The sequence below is a fragment of the Thalassophryne amazonica genome, chromosome 13 (assembly GCF_902500255.1).
Source record: "Thalassophryne amazonica chromosome 13, fThaAma1.1, whole genome shotgun sequence".
Lineage (NCBI taxonomy): Eukaryota > Metazoa > Chordata > Actinopteri > Batrachoidiformes > Batrachoididae > Thalassophryne > Thalassophryne amazonica.
This window is the reverse complement of record NC_047115.1, coordinates 59,834,172-59,858,978: the sequence shown is the minus strand read 5'-3', so window position 1 is coordinate 59,858,978 and position 24,807 is coordinate 59,834,172. Positions and strand designations below refer to the sequence as shown.

Sequence of the window (24,807 nt, the reverse complement as noted above, 5' to 3'; positions counted from 1 at the left end):
ACACCAATTAGCTAAACTGCAGGATTGTCTTACAGACATAAAGACATGGATGACCTCTAATTTCCTGCTTTTAAACTCAGATAAAACTGAAGTTATGGTACTTGGCCCCACAAATCTTAGAAACATGGTGTCTAACCAGATCCTTACTCTGGATGGCATTACCCTGACCTCTAGTAATACTGTGAGAAATCTTGGAGTCATTTTTGATCAGGATATGTCATTCAATGCGCATATTAAACAAATATGTAGGACTGCTTTTTTGCATTTGTGCAATATCTCTAAAATTAGAAAGGTCTTGTCTCAGAGTGATGCTGAAAAACTAATTCATGCATTTATTTCCTCTAGGCTGGACTATTGTAATTCATTATTATCAGGTTGTCCTAAAAGTTCCCTGAAAAGCCTTCAGTTAATTCAAAATGCTGCAGCTAGAGCACTGACAGGGACTAGAAGGAGAGAGCATATCTCACCCATATTGGCCTCTCTTCATTGGCTTCCTGTTAATTCTAGAATAGAATTTAAAATTCTTCTTCTTACTTATAAGGTTTTGAATAATCAGGTCCCATCTTATCTTAGGGACCTCGTAGTACCATATCACCCCAATAGAGCGCTTCGCTCTCAGACTGCAGGCTTACTTGTAGTTCCTAGGGTTTGTAAGAGTAGAATGGGAGGCAGAGCCTTTAGCTTTCAGGCTCCTCTCCTGTGGAACCAGCTCCCAATTCAGATCAGGGAGACAGACACCCTCTCTACTTTTAAGATTAGGCTTAAAACTTTCCTTTTTGCTAAAGCTTATAGTTAGGGCTGGATCAGGTGACCCTGAATCATCCCTTAGTTATGCTGCTATAGACTTAGACTGCTGGGGGGTTTCCCATGATGCACTGAGTGTTTCTTTCTCTTTTTGCTCTGTATGCACCACTCTGCATTTAATCATTAGTGATTGATCTCTGCTCTCTTCCACAGCATGTCTTTTTCCTGGTTCTCTCCCTCAGCCCCAACCAGTCCCAGCAGAAGACTGCCCCTCCCTGAGCCTGGTTCTGCTGGAGGTTTCTTCCTGTTAAAAGGGAGTTTTTCCTTCCCACTGTCGCCAATGCTTGCTCACAGGGGGTCGTTTTGACCGTTGGGGTTTTTCCGTAATTATTGTATGGCCTTGCCTTACAATATAAAGCGCCTTGGGGCAACTGTTTGTTGTGATTTGGCGCTTAATAAATAAAAGTGATTTGATTTGATTTAATCCCACATCTGAGTCATGTGTGCCCACCTGCCTGCCATGCAGGCCTCCTCAGTTCCTGACACACAATTATTTGACAACTCTGTCACATTTCCAGCAAAAAAAAATCACCTAACAAATAATGGGTTGTTTGTATTACTTTTATCTCATAATGCAGTGCACGCTTGGAATTCCAATTTTATCTTATTAATTTATGTGTTAAGTTTGGTGAGGAGCGTCTTTAAGCAGTGATTCACGATGAATATAATTAACATGTTGGAAACCACATCTTCTTTTACGTAGCACGATGCTAAAGGCTAACATTAGCATGACGCCTGTGTATTTTATTATTGATATCTGTAATAATATGGCTTATTGTGTGGGTAATTGTCATGACGAATCATGTCTAAGTGAGATGCTGGCCTCCACACACAGAAAGCCACTATGCCGGACACATGTACACAGGCACAGAGCCACACATGGAAGGCGCTCTATACATAGGATGCTGTACAAATATTCATTTTTTTTAATCGTAAAAAATGGCCCTGCCTCACATCATCACCTGCCCTGCAGACAACAGTGATTCTGCTTTAATAAACTGGGATGATGGTTTCTCTTCCATCAGTATGTGAAAGCAGCAAAACAGTTGTAGTGTTGTTATAACACTAATACAACCCTTTCTTAATGCCTACATCATCAGTTATCTTGGTTTACATCCCAGCCGTCTCACAGAGTGTTATACCTGCAGTAGCATTTTTCTAGCAGAGAACAGATCATCAGTCTGACTGAGAATAAAAGAAGACAGCTGAGAGAAACCTCGTGCAGAACTGGAGCTCCTTGAAGCCTCATTAGAACAAAATAGCTCAAGTTCCATACACCCAACCTCCAATGGTGCAATCGCTCACCAGCGCTCTCATTACCCCCCACCAACCTCCCCATCCTTTCCCCACAGGCGGCCGCCTCCATCCATCAGATCTATCGATCTCCTCTCTCTCCACTGTGGTACCTGTCTGCTTCTCAGCCTAAGTGGGACGGATGGCAGAGCTGACATGATATTTTCGTTTTTCAATGACAGCCGCGTCCCCCGAGGACGCTACAAGGTGAACCTTCCTCGGAGGGAATGCTCCTCTGTATCTAAATGGAGTGAAAATAGAAAGTAATATAAAAATTACTGCATGTTTCAGTCCTGCACCACTGCTGCTGCTGCTTTTCTAAAAACGGCAAAAAAAAAAAAAAAAAAAAAAACCAGAGCTGAAACAAACAGCACTTTTATTTTAAAAACCACCACCAATTTTTTTTTTTTTTTTTAACAAAACATAACTTGTGACTCACTTTATCAAATTTATTGGCACGTTCCACAGAATTCTGCTGGGCTTTGATCTTATTCCTGCTTTTTAAGCAGCTGTCTTTTTCGAGCAGTCTGACATGAGCATTGATTATAATTCTAACTGAGATGTGCAGAATGTCACTTTATTTAGAGCAAATTCACCCCCAAAAATGTGTTTGGCGTGCAGCTTCAATGACAGTTAACAGCTTCAGTCAGAGGTGAAAGCATTCGTGAACTGACTCAGTCACTTTTGTCATGTGAGCACTTTAATGGAAATGAAAGTCAGAGGTGTGAGAGGTGTCAGTGCTCATAAAATAGTTTTTCTTTCATGCAGTATTTTCATCTGCTTGCTCTCAGTGCTTCACTGCACGCGCAGACTCAAGCTGATAGTAAAGAACAGCAATATGACTTTTGTGATTTCTTTTTCACTGTGGGTTTAAACACTCAGGTCAAGCAAATATAAGATCCGTAATTAATTATGCAACAAAAGGGCTCAATTTCTCAAAATTTAGGATTACAGAATGCACATGTACGGTTACCATTTTTAATAAGGACACTAATAACTTTATCTTGGATTGCATGTGATACTCTGTGAACAGTTTAAAACATTATTAATCTCGAATAGCACTTATTAAAGTCAACAACCCTATCCAGTGTTATTTTATAATTCTTTGAGCTATTCCACAATTTACTGGTTTCTAGGATTTCAGGCAAAAAAAGAAAACTCTCAAAAACTGCTGTAAACGTTTTTTTTTGTTTTTTTTTTTGCTATCATGAGACATACCAGTATGTCATGATTGTGGTCAGTTTTTCTCTTTAAATGTAATTTTAAGTGTGTAAAACGTGTAAATAAAATAAATAAGATAAAAAAGAGTGTAATTTTCAAAAAAATTATTTACCTCATCCTGTCTTAGACACTGTGTTTTTAGACACGTCGATCGTCTGAACAATGGACTCCAAATGACACAAAAGTTATATTGTGAGTAAATGACCGTATTTTATGCCAGAAATGAGGTCCAGGTTCTTAAAAGCGCCATTTCTCCTTTAATTTGGGTTGTCTTATATACTTGTATACGTATTTGTCCAGTGATTTTAAACGAGAAGGCAGCTGTTGATTCATGAGATATAATGCGAAGATGCTCAGGCTGAAAGAAATACAGGTAATTTATTCATCCTCTGTTCTGCAAACAACCTATGTAACCTCTTAATTTTGCTCTCTGAAGAACCTATTTTTAAATAACCTCTAAATTTTGCTGTCTGAGTGACACACAAGTGACACAACTTTAGATAAGTAAATCTAAAGTTATCTTCCTTAAACTCAAACTGAAAGCAAATCTCTACAACTTGATATAAATGAATTAAAACTATAAAATCCAGCTTCCTGATGAGGTGGTGTAGAGAGGAAAAAAAAGAAGACCCGATAGTGCAGCTAAAATTTACCAGAAAGTACATTTGAGATGAAAGCCTAGATTTGATGTTTTGGTGAAAGAAACTTTTGTATTTCTTCATAATTGATGTGAATAAAGTCCAAGACATATTCAGTGACTTGGAAATGTTCATGTTTCCATCCCCTGACTTGTCTAAAGAAAACTGGCAATAAAACTGATTATTATTTACAGGTATTGTCAAGTTTTATATATGTCTTATATATGTACATATATAACCTCCAAATTTAAGCCTCTGTTGACCCAGGACGTTGTGAGAGAACAGAGAACTTTCAGAAGAGGTCAGAATCAGCAGTTTATCCGGACATTCCACTGTTAAAGGAGATTTTTTTTAATGAAAGACGTGTGGACGGATTGGCGCGTTGGCTCGCAGCCGGCGCGCCAATCCGTCCACACATCTTTCTAATAGACCGCACGTCTTTTCTAACAGACCTCGTATATATACGAGGTCTGTTAGAAAAGTATCCGACCTTTTTATTTTTTTCAAAAACCATATGGATTTGAATCACGTGTGATTGCATCAGCCAAGCTTGAACCTTCGTGCGCATGCGTGAGTTTTTTCACGCCTGTTGGTTGCGTCATTCGCCTGTGAGCAGGCTTTGTGTGAGCAGTGGTCCACCCCTGTCGTCGGATTTTTATTGCGAATAAATGTCTGAACGATTTGGAGCTTTGCTGCATCAATTTTTTTCCAGAAATTGTGAGAGACCTCCAGGTGGTAACCATTCGGAAAATTCAAATGGCTTTCAGGGACGATTTTATGGGGATTACACAGATTAAGGAGTGCTCCAGCCGGTTTAAAGAGCGCCCACAGCTGCTGAGAGCGCGCCGCGCTCCGAGCGCCGATCAACAGGCTCAAACCCCGCTGAAACAACCAGATCATTTCCAATGTGAAGGCTTTGTTGATCCGGGACGTCATCTGACTTACACAAAAATGGCAGGAGACGTGGACATCAGTACTTTTTTGGCATATTCCACTGTTAAAGGAGTTTTTTTCATGGAAAGAAAAGCGGACAGATGCGCCACGGAGCCGTTCATGGCACGGCACAAAACCACCTCCGTGTTGGTCTCACAGGACGGCTTTGAGATGGCTTTCAGATGGCTGTCGGTGGGTTTTCAGTCGTGTGACTAACCAAGAAATTGTGGATGAGCCTGGACATGCCAGAACATGTCCTGTGAGGCTTCATCACGGCGTTGCTTTGCGCCATGCGGCTCCACCGCGATGCGCGGAATTCCTCCGCACGTCTGTCTCAATGTGCTGAAAAAGTGCTGATGTCCACATCTTCCGCAATTCCTGTGCTAGTCAGACGACGTCCCGGATAAAACACAGCGTCCAGTTTGGAAATTAATGGCACATTCCACTGTTACAGGAGTTTTTGTCATGGAAAGAGGAGCGGAGGAATTCCGCGCATCGCGGTGGAGCCGCATGGCGCAAAGCAACGCCGTGATGAAGCCTCACAGGACATGTGAGGCTTCATCAGAGTCATCAAGGGAGCCATCAGGAGAGGGACAGCTGCCCTGTCATTAGGAGGGTGCTAACTAGAGCACAATAGGTGCTAATTAGAGCTATTGTTTAGTCACTAGCCTATAGCAGTCTGCCTCTTGGTAGGAGGGGTCTGGTTAGGTTTAAAACTCCAGCTTTTGTAACTTCTTGATTATTCTTCTCTAAAAGAGTCAAGACAGAAGTCAGACCACCAGATCAAGAATTTTAGCTGAGGAAGCTTCTGCGATTTGAAGCGAAACATCCTCGCGTCAAGCAACCCAGTCCAGTCGAAGATTCAACCTTCTCTACTACAGTTAGAAGACGCCTGTGTGAAGCTAATTTATTTGCAAGAATCCCCAACAAAGTCCCTCTGTTAAATAAAAGACACGTGCAGAAGAGGTTACAGTTTGCCAAAGAACACATCAACTGGCCTAAAGAGAAATGGAGGAATATTTTGTGGACTGATGAGAGTAAAATTGTTCTTTTTGGGTCCAAGGGCTGCAGACAGTTTGTGAGACGACCCCCAAACTCTGAATTCAAGCCACAGTTCACAGTAAAGACAGTGAAGCATGGTGGTGCAAGCATCATGATATGGGCATGTTTCTCCTACTATGGTGTTGGGCCTATCGCATACCAGGTATCATGGATCAGTTTGGATATGTCAGAATACTTGAAGACGTCATGTTGCCTTATGCTGAAGAGGGCATGCCCTTGAAATGGGTGTTTCAACAAGACAATGACCCCAATCACACTAGTAACCGAGCAAAATCATGGTTCCAAACCAACAAAATTAATGTCTCACAGGTGTGAAGAAATCATGAAAAACTGTGGTTATACAACTGAATACTAGTTTAGTGATTCACAGGATTGCTAAAAAAGCAGTTTGAACATAATAGTTTTGAGTTTGTGGCATCAACAGCAGATGCTACTGTTATTGTGAACACCCCCTTTTCTACTTTTTTTACTAATGGCCCAATTTCATAGCCTTAAGAGTGTGCATATCATGAATGCTTGGTCTTGTTGGATTTGTGAGAATCTACTGAATCTACTGGTATCTTGTTTCCCATGTAACAATAAGAAATATACTCAAAACCTGGATTAATCTTTTTAGTCACATAGCACTATTATTCTGAACACTACTGTATATATATGTAAATGTATGTATGTGTGTGTATATATATATATATATATATATATATATATATATATATATATATATATATATATATATATATATATATATATATATATTGTTACAAGTATTATTATTGCTTATCCTTGCACATGCTGTTTGATGCACATTTTCCTCTACTCGCACCCATCTTGTGTGTTTTTCTTAAGAGCTGACGTAATGTGAATTTCTCCACTGTGAGATCAATAAAGTCTTATCTTATCTTTTAGAGATTTGCTTTCAGCTTGAGTTTGAGGAAGATAATTTTAGAAATTTTTATTCTTTATTTTTTTGTATTTCTTGTATTTGAAATGGCATAAACAAATTAAAATGTGTGAAATACCAAGTGTCCCAATATTTTTGGAGGGTGCAGTATATGATGAGTGCAAAATGAGTCTGGTATTATTCCTGTTTTAAGAATATTTAATTTTCACTGTTGCTGCACTTTGTGTGAAATCATAGTCATATCGTATATCATATTGATATGACAATATTGAGATACGATAATTTGGCCACATTGTACAGCCCTACTGTCAACTAGCTGAAAACTCTGAAGATTAATTTACATCTACATTAAAAAATGTTTAAAGTGGCAGGGGGTTAAGTGGGCTGTAATTAGGGGGGTCTGGGGGGTCTCCACCCCCCAGAAGCTGAAAGGCAAAAAAAGAAAAATGCTTAAAAAGCGTTATAGAAGCTGAAAGGTTTTAGCCATGCTCATGCTCCCAAGAACCATTTTACTGAAAAAAAGTCTGAAGAACCTAAATACATGGCTCGATGGTGAGGAGCTTCAAGGCATGTGAGAGGCAAATAAAGAAAAATGGTTAAAAAGGCGGGGAGTCTGGGGGGGGGCAGGGGCTCCCCCAGAAGCTGAAAGGTTTTAGCCATGCTCATGCTCCCAAGAACCATTTTCCTGAAAAAAAAGTCTGAAGAACCTAAATACATGGCTCGATGGTGAGGAGCTTCAAGGCATGTGAGAGGCAAATAAAGAAAAATGGTTAAGGCGGGGAGTCTGGGGGGGGGGGCAGGGGCTCCCCCAGAAGCTGAAAGGTTTTAGCCATGCTCATGCTCCCAAGAACCATTTTACTGACAAAAAGTCTGAAGGACCTAAATGACATGGTGAGATGCTGAAGAGCTTCACTCGTTCATGTCTGCGACATATACATATTAATCAAATAATATTTTATATCGCACTTTCAGGCGTACATGCAAAGTGCTACACAAAGTAAAATACATTATAATTCATATAGATTAAAAATGTAATAAAGCAGGAAATACATAGGGTGGCACAGTGGATTAATGGTTAGCACTGTTGCCTCACGGCCAGAGGTCTTGGGATCGCTTCCCACCTGCTCCTTTCTGTGTGGAGTTTGCATGTTCTCTCTGTGTTTTAGTTGGTTTCCTCCAGCTTATCTGGATTCCTCCCACTTCCAAAGAAATGCAGGTTTGGTGGATTGGTGACTCTAAATTGACTGTAGTGTCAATTTAGAGTCGCCAATCCATGCACATAGTGACAGTGTGTCTTTGTATATGTGTCGCTGTGACAGACTGGCGTCCTGTACAGGGTGTGTCCTGCCTCACACCCTGTGACTGCTGGAATAGGCTCCAGCCCCTGTGACCCTTGATTGTGGTTACAGAGAATGTATGAATGGAAACACAAATTTAAAACATGAAGTAAAAAACTTTGGAACCATTACTGGCACTCGAGAACAAAAAGTCTCTTATATTAAAAAAAATGAGTGGAACTCATTTGAACACTTTCATTTTATAAAGCATTTCAAAATGCTGAGCTGAGCTGGTTGATACAGCAGGCCAGTCCCCTGTGACTGGAAGACACGAGTAGGCACATATGACTGAACCAGCTCTGCCATATAAGACGACGTACCACCAAACGGTATCACGACCAGCACTTGAAAAGCTAGAGGAACTAGCACATCAGTAATAAAATCAAATGTTGTGTGGGCCGCCCGAAGAGGAGGTACTGCTGGCCAATGCCAGAGGGCACCCTGCCTGTTGTTGGGTTTCAGGCACCAGAGGGCGCAGTTGCCATCCAGGAGCCAGGACTGACAGCTGTCAGCAATCAACAGCATCATCCCCATAAAAGCCTGGAGGAGACACCACATCTCTGCCGAGATATCAGCTTACCACGCAGGTAACCTTTCTCAGCCATTTTTGTGCCGTTTGCACATTACTTGCTACTGAGTTTTGCAGTCGTAACCTTTGTATGCTCGCAGCTTGGAGCTGGGTTTGTGGAGGTTGGAGGGAGTTGGCGTTTCCCACTCCTCACTTTCCTGAACATTAAGTATACTATTGGTACTGCACGTTCTCAGCGTTCCTGTTTCTGGGAGTGGTGGTTTTTCCCTCAGGAAGGAACTGTGATTTTTTGCTGACTGCTTACTGGGTGTCCACACACCCACCATTAACCTGTCTTTGTTCCTGCCAGCAGTACCGGATCTGACAGCTGGAAGCAGAGGCCACCTGGGGACTCAGGACTTGGTGGCCTTGGCGTACTGCAGGTCTCCGTTGGCGGTGGAACCTTGTGGGTCCCGGCTCTTCTCTGGATAGGCGTCTCCTACCCTCGGGCCTGCCCTCACGTCACCTGCTGTATTTAGTGATTGACTAACTAAAAGCAGTATTTGAACTGTTGTGCACATTTGCTGCAATAAATTGTATTTATTGGCTTATCTATTGACCGTTCATTTACGCCCCCGGTTGTGGGTCCGTGCATTATACTTTCCCCAACATCAAATCTCTGAATTCCAGTCAAAATTCAAACAGCCATATTTTAAATCATCTATAGATATTATACACCACATTTTCCTGACTGGAAGTTGCTTTTTTATTTTATTTAATATTTTTTACTTGTCATGCTGATCCTGCAGCATATGTCAAAAACATACTACATTATCATTTACAGCCACAGTCTACATGTGTGAGAAGCTGATCATGTGTACTGATCTGAATAAAGTACTATCTGATCCACATCCACCACAGAAGGTGACAGAATGCACAATTAAGCTGGTTGCTAATCAAAATAAAATATGAAGAAGAAGATGATGATGATGAAGATGTGAATGAGGGTGACATATTGGTAGAGTTAATCAATCATGCTCTCAATCTGAAAAAACAGGAAATAGACTTCATACACACTTGATTAAACTAAGGGAATAATCTCCATACTACTTAGCACTGTACTTGTTATACACTTTTGGGGCAGCCAGGATAGCAATGAGGACAGCTAGGCTAAGGTGAGGCTAACTAATCTTTTAAAAACATGTAGTTATCATTTTTTATATATATATATACATTTAGCGAGGTAAACATGCACGTTTAGCTTTGCACAGACACTTTTGTCTGTTCAGTGATGACATGAAGCAGTTTATGCTCATGTTCTTTGTGCCTCATACAATAACATTAAAGAGCCTGTTAGCTTTTGGTTAGTCTACATTGAATTAAAACTAAATAATGTTCCAATTAATTTTTCTTGTTGTTGCATGAAGCGGTAGCACCATATTTCAAAACTAAATGTGGCTAACAGACTGATGTGACTTCTTCATGATGCATTTTTTGACAGATTTGATTAATACTTTGGTGCGACATATAGTCTGGAAAATGTGATACACCTGTGCTGCAACCCAGAAAGATATACATTACACTAAAAAGAATTTGTAAAGATTTCTGAGTTATCCTTCTCAGAAAACCCAATAAACCTAAAACATAATAACCTCTTTGTCCCAGATTAATCTTCAACTTTCAAATTTATCAATTTGTTCCTGCAGGAACAATAAACCGTTTCTATGCTAAATCTCACCACAGACATCTTGACATTCTATTTCTAAATAATTGTGTTACTTCAGATGAATTTGGGTTTAAAAATTTGTGAGAAACTGCCAGCATCAAAATTAGACATTTGAATTTAATGAGGAAAATAGATGTTGACGTGCCTCCACTATCAGAGTGCATTTCCTGCTATCCTTTTACAGCCATAAATGGTGGAAAATGTGTGTGTTTCTGCAGAGAATGCATGTCCCACTGGTGCCGTGTTTATAATTATGTGTGATTTCACTGCTGGGGTCAGACCACAGGAAAAAGAATACAGCAGGCTGTTTCCTGTCTGCTTGGTCTCATGTGTGTCTTCTTTTCTGGACTTGATAGTTTGCTTTAATAAACAGTGAATTTGGATGTGCACGCAAAGCTGGCAGACAGCATCACATAAAAGTCCTGGTGGCAGAAAAGAGGTCCATTTGCAGACCGTTGTTCTATACAGTCGTGAACATCAAGAGATCGGACTTCACCGACACTGTGACCAAAACTGACACATGGTTGCTGACACGTAACATAAAACGTGTCAGTTTGAGAATGCGCACAGATCTGAACATGTGAATGGACTGAATACAAAAAAGATGATTTTGGATTCACTGCTGGTGCTGGTGAGGCCGACGGAAGCAGTGCGAGAGGAAAAGTGCTGTCACCACCGATTCTGTCGTGGTTCAGAGAGTTTGAACACGTAGCTGTCTGACAGCATAACAATCTCCAGGGGATTAAATACAGCAAAACAAATCTAAATTTCTGTGACAGACAGGCTGCTGCAGGCATTCTCTTATTCAATAAAATGTGCTTCATAAAAGACACGAGCATTCTTCTTACAACAAGTCAAATAACATGGAACTACCTTGGTTTCTGGATGGTAACCACCCGGGCAGACCACCGGTCCATCCACATCTCCTGAAAATAGCCATCTACCTGTCCCATCCAGGTGAAAAGTGGGTATTCATTTGGCTTTTTCCAGTTTTAGAGCTCTTCAACACTGAGGCACCTGCGTGCCCCAAACAGCCGAAATGTTACGGGTGATGTTTCTTCACAATGCAACTGGTTCTCCTCATCTGAGTCTCCCTAAATAAGCATTCATTTGACACAAAGGCATTCTAGTGGTACCCAAAGATACTATGCAAGTCCCAACCATAGAGGAAAACAGGACGCACCAGGACCCTAAAGACTTGGACTTTCATTCTCCCACAAAAGAATCTTTATTGCCAAAAACATTTGTCTCATGATCTCACGATTCCATAAGCTCTTCTTTTTCTCTCAACAATTCTGATGGCCAAGTTCAGGAAGTCATTGAAAGCCTGGATCTTATTCTTGATCCAGGATAATCACAACTCAGACACTCTGATTCCTCACTCAGATTCTCAAGCGCTGCAATCAGGTTGGTGCTAATCTCTTAATCTGACACAAAATCTTTCACTTGCCTACACTTTCACAGTACTACAGTGCTGCGTGCCTGTGTGCTCAGGTTTAACGGGAATGGCAAGTGCTTCTCTGATTGGTTGAGATTCTTTTCAGACTACAACATGCAGATTACCTAATGCTATGTCCAACCCCTTTGTGTCCAATTTAGTGGTTAATTTATGCATCCTCTGTAGTGTATACAGAACAACACTCCCCAAAATCACATATACCACTTGTCCTGTGCCCACCACTGTAATAAACCCTGTGATAGTGCTTACTACTGTGGGTACAGTGTTCCAAATGTGCTACTCAAAAGATGAAAAAAACAAATTATTTACTAATTTTGCATTTGCAACCTTTTTTATGTTGTTTTGCACCTAACATTAAGGTTAAAGTTTGTTAACTAGCTATGACTGGCATTAGATACTTGCTTTCATTGGGAGCCCAGTGGTTCTTCACTGCACTCGAGACACAGCAGCTGAGAAGGCCACTTAACAGGCTGTTCCTGTATCCATTCCTGTAAACTGGAGAGTAGGTAGAGTTCCTGCAGTGGAAAGGGGTCCGCTGTTGCATTTGTCCATCTCATAATTCTCCACACGTTCTTCATTGGGGACACATGAGGACTGCAGGCAGATCAGTCCAATATCCATACCCACTTCTTCTGCAGCCCTGCCTTTGTAATGTGTGCAGAATGTGGTTTTGCATTGCCTAAAATAGGTACAACCAGGAAAAAAATATCATCTTGAATGCAGCACATATTGTTCTAAAATCAGTGTATTTTTCAGCATTAATGCCAACACAGAAGTGTACATCAACTTTACCAAGGTGTTAATAAAAAAAAAAAAATGATTATAGACGTGGTTAACTTGAAATACAGTAATAATAATAACAATGAAAATTGTCTTTGTTTATAGAAGGAGGCATCTCCCCATGCGTTACCTGCCTGCTGAAAAGCATTTTCCTTTTGTCTCTTTGGCCATTTTTGAGCAACGGTGCCACACGGAGCACAGCACAGTGCAAGCACACATTCAATTATGAGGTGAGGATGTCTGGCAGGAAGCCGTGCGTGAACCAGGCGCTGTCTTTACTCTGCCTGAAGCTGATAGATGTGCAGACTTGTGGCCTGGCAAGTGCTTTACAAATGGCAGTAATGTGAGAAAAGCCCATTAGACTACAGCACCCCAAGTGCTCAGCTGTATCTGCAACACCGTGCACGGGGCTGCAGACACGCCTCTGATATATCCCAGCAGGCCTTTGCTCCAAAAACAGGACAGAATGAGATGGGAACAAAGCAGCACGGCCCCACCTTCCTCGCCATGAAGACGTCTTCCAATTAGACCCACCACCGCCGCCGAGGTGAGACAACAATAGAAGGCAGCATATCCCCTCACTAGACCTCAGCAGATGACCTTTATTACCATACTGGTATCATGTCGGCACTGCCCTCACATGCCTGGCCGCGTGCCCACACATTTAATAAGAGTGAGCTCATCAGAGGGGCTGTAACTCAACACCACAAGAAAACAGCAGGATACAGTGTTCGTCTGAATGCTACATGCTTTAATTATGAAATAAATATGAAACACAGTCCAGCAAGTTCACACCACATGCTCAATTTAATCAGATTAATCAGAGACCGTAAAAATGAAACATGTTTGGGGCAAGTCAGGAAAAAAATAAATCCCCATAAGTGCCACAGTGACCATACAGAGAGCAGATCAAACATAAAAAAAGCAGTAGTTGCAGATTGTTTTTCTGTGCCTGGTGACATTTTATCCTTCAACAACTCAACAAGCATGTAACAAAGTTTAGACTACTGACAGGTTTATTTTCACATGCAGAACACCTCTTAGAAACGCAAACTAAATATTACATTTGCTAAACATACAAATAAACAAAGAAAAAAATTCAAGTTAGCTCCCATTCTCACAAGCAGCACCACCAATGAGTTATTTCATGGACAAAAATTGCAGTCCAATCGTGCTAAAACACAACAACATCTGCCTGTTATTTATGTGCAATATAGTTGCTGTGCAAAGGTTTCAGGCACATTTAATGAACTGAAAACTTTAAACATTACATCCGGTAAATGGCTAAATAAATACGATAAGCAAAAAAGTGACAAATATGTGACTGCTGTTTCAGATTTAATTATTTTTTCATTGTCTTCTGCAGGGTGCAGGTTCAGCACGGTGGCTTAGTGGTTAGCACTGTTGCTTCACAGCAAGAAGGTCATGGGATCAATTCCCACCTGTGTCCTTTCTGTGTGGAGTTGTTCTCCCTGTGTCTGCGTGGGTTCATTCCACATGCAGATTAGGTGGATTGGAAACTTTAAATTGTCCGTAGTTGTGTGTGCGGATGTGAATGTGTTCGTCTGTCTACATGTATTGCTGTGACAGACTGGATTCCTGTCCAGGGTGTACCCTGCCTCACACTCCAGCCCCCATTGACCGTCAACTGAAGTAAGCAGTTGAAGTTTGTCACAACTTCTGGTTGTTTGTAATCAGCTTTTTAAAATATTTTTTTTTAACTGAGTGATTATCTCATTTATTTAGCCATATATTTCATTACTTTTGTCTCCTCATTTCATGCGCAAATCTTCCTAAACGCCAGTGTGACAGGGCCCTTATGTTTTCAACATTTTTTAAAATCATTTAACCACATACAGCAACACATCCAGGTACATGTACTATCAAAATAAATATAAAAATGGTTAAATCATATTTAGATACATTTACAATTTATGATTATTTATTTAACTAATTTAAAGCCTGATTTATGCTTCTGCAGCTCTGTAATTCTGTGTCATACGTGACAGTTTTAAAGTTCTCCGTCTCTGTATTATGCTTAATTCTGGACTTATTTGACCCTCAACAAGCTTTTCTTTCTACAATCATCACCTCCAAATCAAAGCTGTAGAATTTCATCTTTTTCTGACTTTGTGCTGTAAAGTTGCAGACTTTTCTGATCCATTTTAATTAGTGTGCGCACTGAAAAACTATACAGATTTACAGTGACGTCAGTGGCTGGTCTCTCCAAAACCACTTCATTTTTTTGGTTTATATACATTTCTCATACATTACGTAAAAACTAGCATGAAATAAACACGCCATTTTTGGAGCCTAATAACACCTTGAACTTACTTCGCGGACGGTAGCATGGTGACGTCACAGGCTGGAAGCTAGCTGCAAAACTCTGTTTCGTTTGTGTGTAAATATATCCTCTTTGTCATATATTATGTAAAAGATAGCCAGAAATAAACACTTCTAAAACCGAAAATGCCGTTTTTGGAACCTAATAACACCTCTCAACTTATTTCGCGGACATTAGCATGGTGACGTCACAGGCGGGTAGCTAACTTCTGACGGAGTTAAATTTGTCTCTTTAATATCAGCAAATGCACAGAGGGTGAGCTACAAATATTCCTTGATTTGCATAACTTCCGCTTTTGTCAAAAGCTCATGTACACGCACACACAAAGCCTCCTGCAGATGCTATTAAAACGTAAATATTGTTTTTGATTGACTGATTAATAGCGGGTCTTCACTGAACATGTACAAATTGTATGTAAGACAACAGGATCTTAAAAATTAATTAAACAACTGCAAATATAAATAACACAAGGCTCATACAGCTGAGGGTATTTTAGCATTACATTATATTTCAAAAATATAGTGCTTGAAACCTCTGCACAGTAATATGTATTTAGACTGTCACCTTAATGGTCTGCAAAAACTCAAACATACAGCCAGCATTAATGCTGTTTGACTTTTTGTGTGTTTTGTTTCAGTTTTTGCTGACTGCCACTAGCTTCTGGTTTGTCATTTGGATTACAAAGCTGTCAAAATTTGATGTTATTAGTTATTCAAATTAAATTCCAGACAACTAAGCAATAGCAAGACATAGCATGAAAATATGATCCAAAACAGCTTCATAAAAATTAAGTAGAACTACATACACTGTCTTAGTTGTTTAAGGCACTATTACCCGCTTACACTCAGGCTACAACATCTGAGCAACTTTTGGAGTTTACATCAACCCTTAAAGGATCACAGCAGCTCAGCATAAATGAGAAATTTCTCCTTATCCTGATGAAGACATCACCGTCTGATTGTACGTGATGTTCTGTTATTAGAACGCACCACCACTGTCCAAACAACTCAACAGACTTAACTTGCCACTTGTTGAAAACAGCAAGCCTAACTTTCTTCTTCAGATCAATGCAATTAACTTTATTTCTACAGCTCCAAATCATAACATAAATTACCCAAAAGCAACATACAAAAGTAAGGTCAAGGTCTTCCCACACCACAAGCAAGCACTTTGAAGACAGTGCTAAGGATATACTCACTTTTATGAGGTAGTAATCCTCATGCAGATGGTCAAAAAACTATCAGACAAAAATAATAATTCTCAAAATGGTTAAACCATCAACCATATATAGTTGGTTGGTCTGGGATTGGTTGTTTTCAACAGATACATTGATCAGCCTCTGACCACTCAGTTGGTCTTCCCCATTAACAGTATTGGCACGGTGGACAGTGCTGTATTTTTTTTTTGGCATCTTTTAATTAGAGCAGGCCAGATTTAAGAATGTTTTTGAAAAATGTGCATATTGACTCCAGTGTTGTAAGTCTGGATTGGTTGTTTTGAACAAGAATTTGTCATGATTGGGCTGTGAGGTTGGTTGGGGGTTTTCTTACTGTATTATTTTGCTGTGTTTTTGTTCTTTCTTGGGTTTTGTCTACGGATTTCTCTGCTGGTGTTTGGTGTGTGGTATTGGGCGTTTCCTTCCTGCTTGTCACGCCCAATTCCAGATCCTTCCACCACACCTGTCTTGCATTTCCTCCTAATCACTCCCTCTTTATTAGTGCATCTTTTCCCTCACCTCCTTGCGAGATTGTTGTGCCTTGCTCCTCTCAAGCGTTTCCTTCCGAGTATCTAGACCTATTTTTGCCTATCCTTGTTTTGACCTGCCTGCCTGTTTTTTGGACACTGTTCTCGGCTGAATGCTTTGGATACTTTTGCTTGTAACGGCCAGCCTTTTTGTGCATCGAATCCAGCTCGAACAATCATTAAATGTTGTCAAACTCACGGCTGAATCCTGCTGTTGCGTCTAACCACTTTGCACCACAGATTCTGACAGAACTTGATTGGACATGTACCAATGCAGAGAACTGGCAATTTCAACCAAATCAAATCAAATCAATTTTATTTATATAGTGCCAAATCACAACAAACAGTTGCCCCAAGGCGCTTTATATTGTAAGGCAAAGCCATACAATAATTACGGAAAAACCCCAATGGTCAAAACGACCAACGACCAGTTAACCAATATATTGGTTAATTTCACCAATGCAGTTTTAGATTTGCAAGCTCAAACTATTTAACAGTTTTCAGCGAGCAATAAACTGGCAAATATGCACCTGTGGATCTTCTTTTATGGTAGTTAAAGGCAGATTGTACCTAAACACCTGAAAATTTTATGAATTTAGCATGAATGGTAAAAAAGTGATGAGTTATTATGACTTACTGAGTTTTGCATGTTTTTCTGTACCACTTGTTTCACAGTAAAATCAGTCACACTCCAGAAACACAGACACAGTAGAGAAATTCTACATAGCAAAAGCTCAAGCATGTCTGTCAAATTTCTGCTATTGCTGGGTTGATTGTCTTACCAATGATACCCAGCTCCATGTGTGAAAGGGACTTTATATCGAGATATTATCACTTACTTAGGCGTTGCTGGGCCAGTAGCATAGATTTCCAATTACGCTACCTGTCCATATACCTGCCCGCAGTAACGGGCCGGTAACCCAATACCTGCCCGTTGTGCATAAAGTGATGACGTCATATCATGTGCAACCCAAGAACTGTCTGCAGATGATAACATGAAAAGGCGAGAAGTGTGTGTTGGTCCCAATATGGATATTCCAGATGATTTTATCATGGATAGTACGACAATGAACAGCAGCCAAAGCAGCCACCTTGATGAGGATGCCCTGGCGAATTTGGAGAGCAGCGCCGTACCAGCCAACACGACAAAAGTTAAAGTGAGCCAACTTTTTATGTATGCGTTTGCTGGGTGTCGTGCATTTTGAAATGACATTAAATACTGTTAATGTGATTCCACGTGTTGTGTATCTCAATAAGTGATAATAATGCAAATAACATGCAGTTGTCATGCGGTATGCATTGTCTGATTTCCTCCGTCCATGCTCAGTCACCCAAAATGACCGATATTCGTCCTCGTCTAACTCGGGCGAATATCGGTCATTTTGGGACGTCGGCCCTCTGAAAATGCATGTTATTGTTTTATTAGTTAGGCAGCGCGGTGGCACTTCCACAGAGGAAGGTTCCCGGTCTAGAACAATGTGATGTGGAGTTCCAAATTTACATGCAACTCCATAGTGGATCTGCTGTGGTGACCCCAAATGGAGAAGCCGAAAGAACTACTACAAATAGGTGTTAGCTAGTTCACGCCCTGAGGATTTTAATGAACAGAACACAGATCCTCACTGGGAGTTGTGTCATAATAGTTGCGATGTAACTTGCTGAAGAAAATGTCGAGTTTAATGAAAGTGGGCAGTATAACATTGACACTCTGAACATACGTACAATAATTAGTTTACTTCACAATATCTCTTTACCATTATTTAGTTCACATATGAGTCATTTCCTAGCCAAGTGGTTAATGCGCATGGTTTCAGTTCAGAAGTTTCTGGGTTCAAATCCCACACTTGCCACATTTCTCCATGTAATGTGGAGTTGCGTCAGGAAGGGCATCCTGCGTAAAACTTGTGCCAATTCAACATGCAGATTTGCTTGGATTTGCTGTGGCGACCCCGAGTGAAAACACGAGAGCAGCCGAAGAGACTTACTTTTTACTTGCATGAGTCATTTCCTGCAGTTCTCTTGCATTCTCACACTATAGCACCACCCTGTGGTGACTGAATTAAACTAAAAATGAAAGACAACAGTGCACAAGAGAGGTTACTTTTTGCCTGTGTGACAAATGGTTGTGAAAGTAAAGTACTAAAAAGTCAATAGAATTGTAAATGTGCCGCTGCCACGACTGTCCAAGGGTTTCAGTGCCTCCAAGTCGTGCATTAATATCAAAATCATTCATTTAAATGACATCGTAATAATATCGATAATATATTACTCATACTTTTAAGACTGGAAATTTCAGCAGTACCACAGACACTGCAGCTGCAAAGCGGTTTGAGGGACACTGGGTCGCTTCTACTACAAAGCCGAGGTCAAGCTCTCAGAGAGCCGGTCTGTGTGTGTGTGAGTGGTCATAAAACACTGCATCCACTTCAGATGTCCCAGCTGTCGCTGAAATACTGGTCTTCATCCTCTTCCTCCTCTTCCTCTGTTCTACTGTTCATCAGGTCAGCATCTTGTAGTTGAATTTCCTCTTCATCCTGCTCTTCCTCTTTCAGCTGTGCCAACATGGCCTGTAAAGTAGCTTTTACCTCCCGAACCTCCTTTTCTAAAGACTGTGAAGCGAGAGTTAAGGTGGAATCTGATGTTACAAACACAGATGGACACAAACAGCGTCACAAACATTAACATGCAAATGAACCACGTGCCGGTGCACAAATGTGACACTTGTGGCTTGCAGTGGTTAATGGTAATATCAAAGGACAACCATAAACCGATGAAGTCATCAATCTCCAATTTGAGCACTAAACCCCATCGTGGGACAGATCATCAAGTCACACACGATTTAACCCCATTCCAATTCCGTATTCATAAGCTCATTTCATCTGTGAAACTGGGTGGCCGAGCGAGGACAGACCCAAACAGACTGCCCGCCTAAATTATTCATAAAGCATCAATAAAATGGGATGGAGGCTGTCATCAGAGAAGGGATTGTTTAACCTGCTTCGAAACTCATTAATCGTGTGAGTGTCCGTCTTAAGTGGCAAATCAAACGGATGGTTTTGATGGCAGATGGGGCCTGATGGCTCGTTTTACTGTCTGAATGGACACAGATTGTCTTCATTCATATTTAAGCAGCCTTTAAAGAGCTTTTCATGAATACTGCAGAAGATTCAAAAAGATTTCAACACAGTCCAAATGGGACGATGACAATCAGTATCATGATGAAGGTCCTCAAAAACTGAACATAGGGATGGACAAAAAAAAATAAAAAAAAAATCATTAATCTCTTTTTTCACCCTGATTCCAATCTGGATCTGCATCAATCATTACCTGTTGTTCAGAGCAAAGACTGAAGTGAAGCTCCCAGACAAAGCAGGCCTGACACTCAGATCCCAATTTTTTGAAACAGATTAAGGGATGAACCAACTCCAACAGCAGAGAGGAATGACATTTTGGATTAGAAACTGAGAGGGGTGAGGAGAAGGATGCACTCAGTGTCTACATCTGAAGAAAGAATGAAACAGTGAATCAGCCTGTTCTGACCCGACAGCACAGCAGGATAAATGAATCTCTGATCAGATGTGAAAAACACAATGTGAAGACAACAACAGAGAGCCAAAGGCGAGTCTGTAACATTGTCACTATACTTCAAAATAAGTACAACATCCAAGACAAAAATATGTCTTTCAGACTCACTCCACAGATCAGGCACCAGCATGAGACAAAAAGGAGATGTTGGGAAGGTGTCGTAACACGGACCCACAACAGGGGGCGCAAGTGAACGGACAATGGATAAGAAAAGGAGTAACAATTTAATGTTGCGAAAGTACACAATGGAATACAAACAGAAATAACAGGTGCCAATTGTATACAAGAGGACGGTGGGCAGGCTCGAAGATAGGAGACCTCTGATGAACGAGGAGCCGGGGCCCACACCGCTTCCACCACCAACGGCCTGAAGAACACCGGAGCCGCCAAGTCCTGAATCCCCAGGTGGTCTCTGTCCTCCGTTGTCGGCCCTGGTACTGCTGGCAAAGAAGAAACAGAAGGAGGTGAGTGTGAGTCCTCACACCCAGCAACCTTTACACTCAAAGTCTCTGGGAGGGAAAACCTCCACCTCCAGATACGTTTCTCTCGTGCAGCTCCTGTTGGTCCCTCTTCTGGATCACCACAGGAATGCGGCTGCAGACAGAACAAAGTTTAGACAATAGATAAGTCAGCAGAGAAATTACCTTTGTGGTAGATGATTTCTCGGCGAGGAGGTGGAGTTGTGATCCGCTTCTTGTAAGGAGGTTAATGAGAGACAGCTGGTGAGGTTGACAGGTGACAGCTGTCTCTTCCAATAGCTCTGGCGCCCTCTCATGCTTGAAGCCCGCACTCCAAGCAGGGCGCCGACTGGTGGTGGTGGGCCAGCAGTACCTCCTCTTCAGCGGCCCACACAACAGGACCCCCCCCCTCAACGGGCGCCTCCTGGCGCCCGACCAGGCTTGTCCGGGTGTCGGCGGTAGAAATCGACCAGAAGGGCCGGGTCCAGGATGAAGCTCCGTTTCACCCAGGAGCGTTCTTCGGGTCCATAACCCTCCCAGTCCACCAAGCACTGAAAACCCCGGCCCATCCGACGGACGTCCAGGAGCCGACGAACAGTCCATGCCGGCTCCCCGTCGATGATTCGGGCAGGTGGTGGCTCGGGTCCAGGGGTGCAGAGTGGTGAGGTGTGGCATGGTTTAAGCCTAGAGACATGAAAAATGGGATGGATCCGCAGTGAAGCCGGGAGTGTCAGCTTCACTGCGGCCGGACTGAGGATCTTGGCGATAGGGAACGGCCCAATGAAACGGTCCTTCAGTTTCTGAGATGTCACCTGAAGCGGGATGTCTTTGGTGGATAACCACACCTCCTGCCCAGGTTGGTATGCAGGGGCCGGGGAACGCCGGCGGTCTGCATGGGCCTTGGCCCTCGTCCGGGCCCGCAACAGGGCAGAACGGGCGGTTCGCCACACCCGGCGGCACCTCCGTAGGTGGGCCTGGACCGAGGGTACCCCGACCTCTCCCTCCGCAAGTGGGAATAATGGGGGCTGGTAGCCCAGACACGCCTCGAAAGGGGAGAGGCCGGTGGCGGAAGACACTTGGCTGTTGTGCGCGTACTCGATCCAGGCCAGATGGTTGCTCCAGGCCGCCGGATGCGCGGAGGTGACACAGCGAAGGGCCTGTTCTAGGTCCTGGTTCGCCCGCTCTGCCTGGCCGTTCGTCTGTGGGTGATACCCGGACGAGAGACGTACGGTGGCCCCCAGCTCCTTACAAAAACTCCTCCAGACCTGCGAGGAGAACTGGGGACCACGATCCGAGTCGATGTCCGATGGTATCCCATGCAGACGCACGACGTGGTGGACCAGGAGGTCTGCTGTCTCCTGGGCCGTCGGGAGCTTCGGGAGGGCCACGAAGTGGGCCGCCTTGGAGAACCGGTCCACTATCGTCAGTATGGCGGTGTTGCCCTGGGACGGCGGGAGGCCCGTGACGAAGTCCAGGCCAATGTGGGACCAGGGGCGATGAGGCACAGGCAGGGGTTGGAGGAGACCCCTGGTCTTGTGATGGTCCGCCTTGCCCCTGGCACAGGTGGTGCAGGCCTGGACGTAGTCCCGGACGTCGGCTTCCAGTGACGCCCACCAGAAGCGCTGCTGGACTACTGCCACGGTCCTACGCACTCCAGGATGACAGGAGAGCTTGGAGCCGTGACAGAAGTCCAAGACGGCAGCCCTAGCCTCGGGTGGGACGTAAAGCTTGTTCCTTGGACCGTCTCCCGGATCCGGGTTCCTTGCCTGGGCCTCCCGGACGGTCTCCTCTACGTCCCAGGTGAGGGTGGCCACGACAGTGGACTCGGGAAGGATGGTATCGATGGGGTCCGACAACTCAGCCTTGGCCTCCTCTTCGTGCACCCGGGACAGTGCATCGGATCGTTGATTCCTAGTCCCGGGGCGGTAGGTGATCCGGAAGTCGAAGCGAGCGAAGAACAGGGACCAGCGGGCTTGCCTGGGGTTCAGCCGCTTGGCGGTCCGGATGTACTCCAGGTTCCGGTGGTCTGTGAAAACCGTGAAAGGCTCCGTAGCTCCCTCCAACAGGTGTCTCCACTCCTCCAGAGCCTCCTTCACCGCGAGGAGTTCTCGATTGCCCACGTCATAATTCCGCTCTGCGGGGGTCAACCTGCGGGAATAGTAGGCACAAGGATGGAGAACCTTACCGGACTCCCCGCTCTGGGACAGGACGGCTCCTATTCCTGAGTCTGAGGCGTCCACCTCCACTACAAACTGGCGGGTAGGATCAGGCTGCACCAGAACTGGCGCAGACGAAAACCGGCGTTTCAACTCCTGAAAAGCGGCCTCGCACCGGTCCGACCAGGTGAAGGGGACTTTAGTGGAGGTCAGGGCGGTCAGGGGGCTAACAACCTGACTGTAGCCCTTAATGAACCTCCTGTAGAAGTTTGCAAAGCCGAGGAACTGTTGCAGCTTCCTACGGCTCTTTGGTTGGGGCCAATCCCTCACCGCCGCAACCTTGGCCGGATCCGGGGCGACGGAGTTGGAGGAGATGATAAACCCCAGGAAGGACAAAGAAGTGCGATGGAACTCACACTTCTCGCCCTTCACAAACAACCGGTTTTCCAACAACCGCTGAAGGACCTGACGTACATGCCGTACATGGGTCTCAGGGTCCGGGGAAAAGATGAGTATATCATCCAGATATACGAAGACAAACCGATGCAGGAAGTCCCGCAAGACGTCGTTAACCAATGCTTGGAACGTCGCGGTCGCGTTGGTGAGACCAAACGGCATGACCAGGTACTCAAAATGACCTAAAGGGGTGTTAAATGCCGTCTTCCATTCGTCTCCCTTCCGGATCCGAACTAGGTGATACGCATTCCTAAGATCAAGTTTGGTGAATATTCGGGCTCCATGCAGGGGTGTGAACACCGAATCCAAGAGGGGCAACGGGTATCGATTGCGAACCGTGATCTCGTTCAACCCCCTGTAATCAATGCATGGACAGAGTCCGCCGTCCTTCTTGCCCACAAAAAAGAAACCAGCACCCATCGGGGAGGTGGAGTTCCGGATCAACCCGGCAGCCAAGGAGTCCCGGATGTAGGTCTCCATTGATTCGCGTTCCGGGCGTGAGAGGTTGTACAGTCTACTGGACGGGTACTCAACGTCCGGGATCAAATCAATGGCACAATCGTATGGTCGGTGCGGTGGAAGAGTGAGTGCCAGATCTTTGCTGAAGACGTCAGCTAGATCATGGTACACCCCTGGCACCGCCGTCAGATTGGGGGGGCTCTTAACCTCCTCCTTAGCCGTGAACCCGGGAGGAACCGAGGATCCTAAACACTCCCGGTGGCAGGTTTCGCTCCACTGCACCACTGCCCCAGACGGCCAATCGATCCGGGGATTGTGCTTAGCCATCCAAGGAAAACCCAAAATCACTCGGGAGGTAGAAGGTGTCACGTAAAACACGATCTCCTCCCGGTGATTCCCAGACACAACCAGAGTCACGGGCTGGGTCCGGTGTGTAATCAACGGGAGTAGGGTGCCATCTAGTGCCCGTACCTTCAAAGGCGAAGGCAGAGCCACTAGAGGGAGCCCCACTTCCTTTGCCCATCTGCTATCCAACAGATTCCCTTCGGACCCCGTGTCCACCAGTGCTGGGGCGTGAAGGGTTAAATCCCCACTTAGGATTATCACTGGGATTCGTGCTGATTTGCGGGGTTTCCCCATGTACATGTTATGGCCCACCCTTAGCCCAGTTTCTAAGGGCGGGCGTTGGTGTTTGACCGTTTGGGGCAGTCTTTTAACAAATGCTCACATGAGCCACAGTAAAAACACTCCCCGCGGGCCAGCCTCCTTTGTCTGACATCAGATCGTACTTTGGCCCTGCTCGTGTCCATAGCTTCGTCAGCAGGGGGAGCTGTTGCCACACGGAGCCCACTGGCAACGGAGCGTGGGGACGACGTCACCCTTTCTGACCCGGAAGAGAGAGGGACGGCTTGTGCCCGGCCACGCCCTCCGGCCTGCTCCCGACG

The 24,807-nt window shown here is 43.8% G+C and overlaps 1 protein-coding gene across 1 annotated transcript in view; it reads right to left on the bottom strand.

Annotated features, from left to right (window-relative positions):
- Positions 1-332: 332 nt before the first annotated feature.
- Positions 333-24,807, bottom strand: part of disc1 (DISC1 scaffold protein) — a 210,245-nt gene continuing 185,770 nt past the window's right edge. Inside the window, exons 14-15 of the mRNA XM_034184501.1 lie at positions 18,742-19,360; positions 333-346 (exon numbers count right to left, since the gene is read on the bottom strand). Of these exons, the coding sequence (XP_034040392.1) occupies positions 19,176-19,360 (185 nt within the window). The 3' untranslated portion in view covers positions 333-346; positions 18,742-19,175. The remainder of the gene's footprint in view (positions 347-18,741; positions 19,361-24,807) is intronic.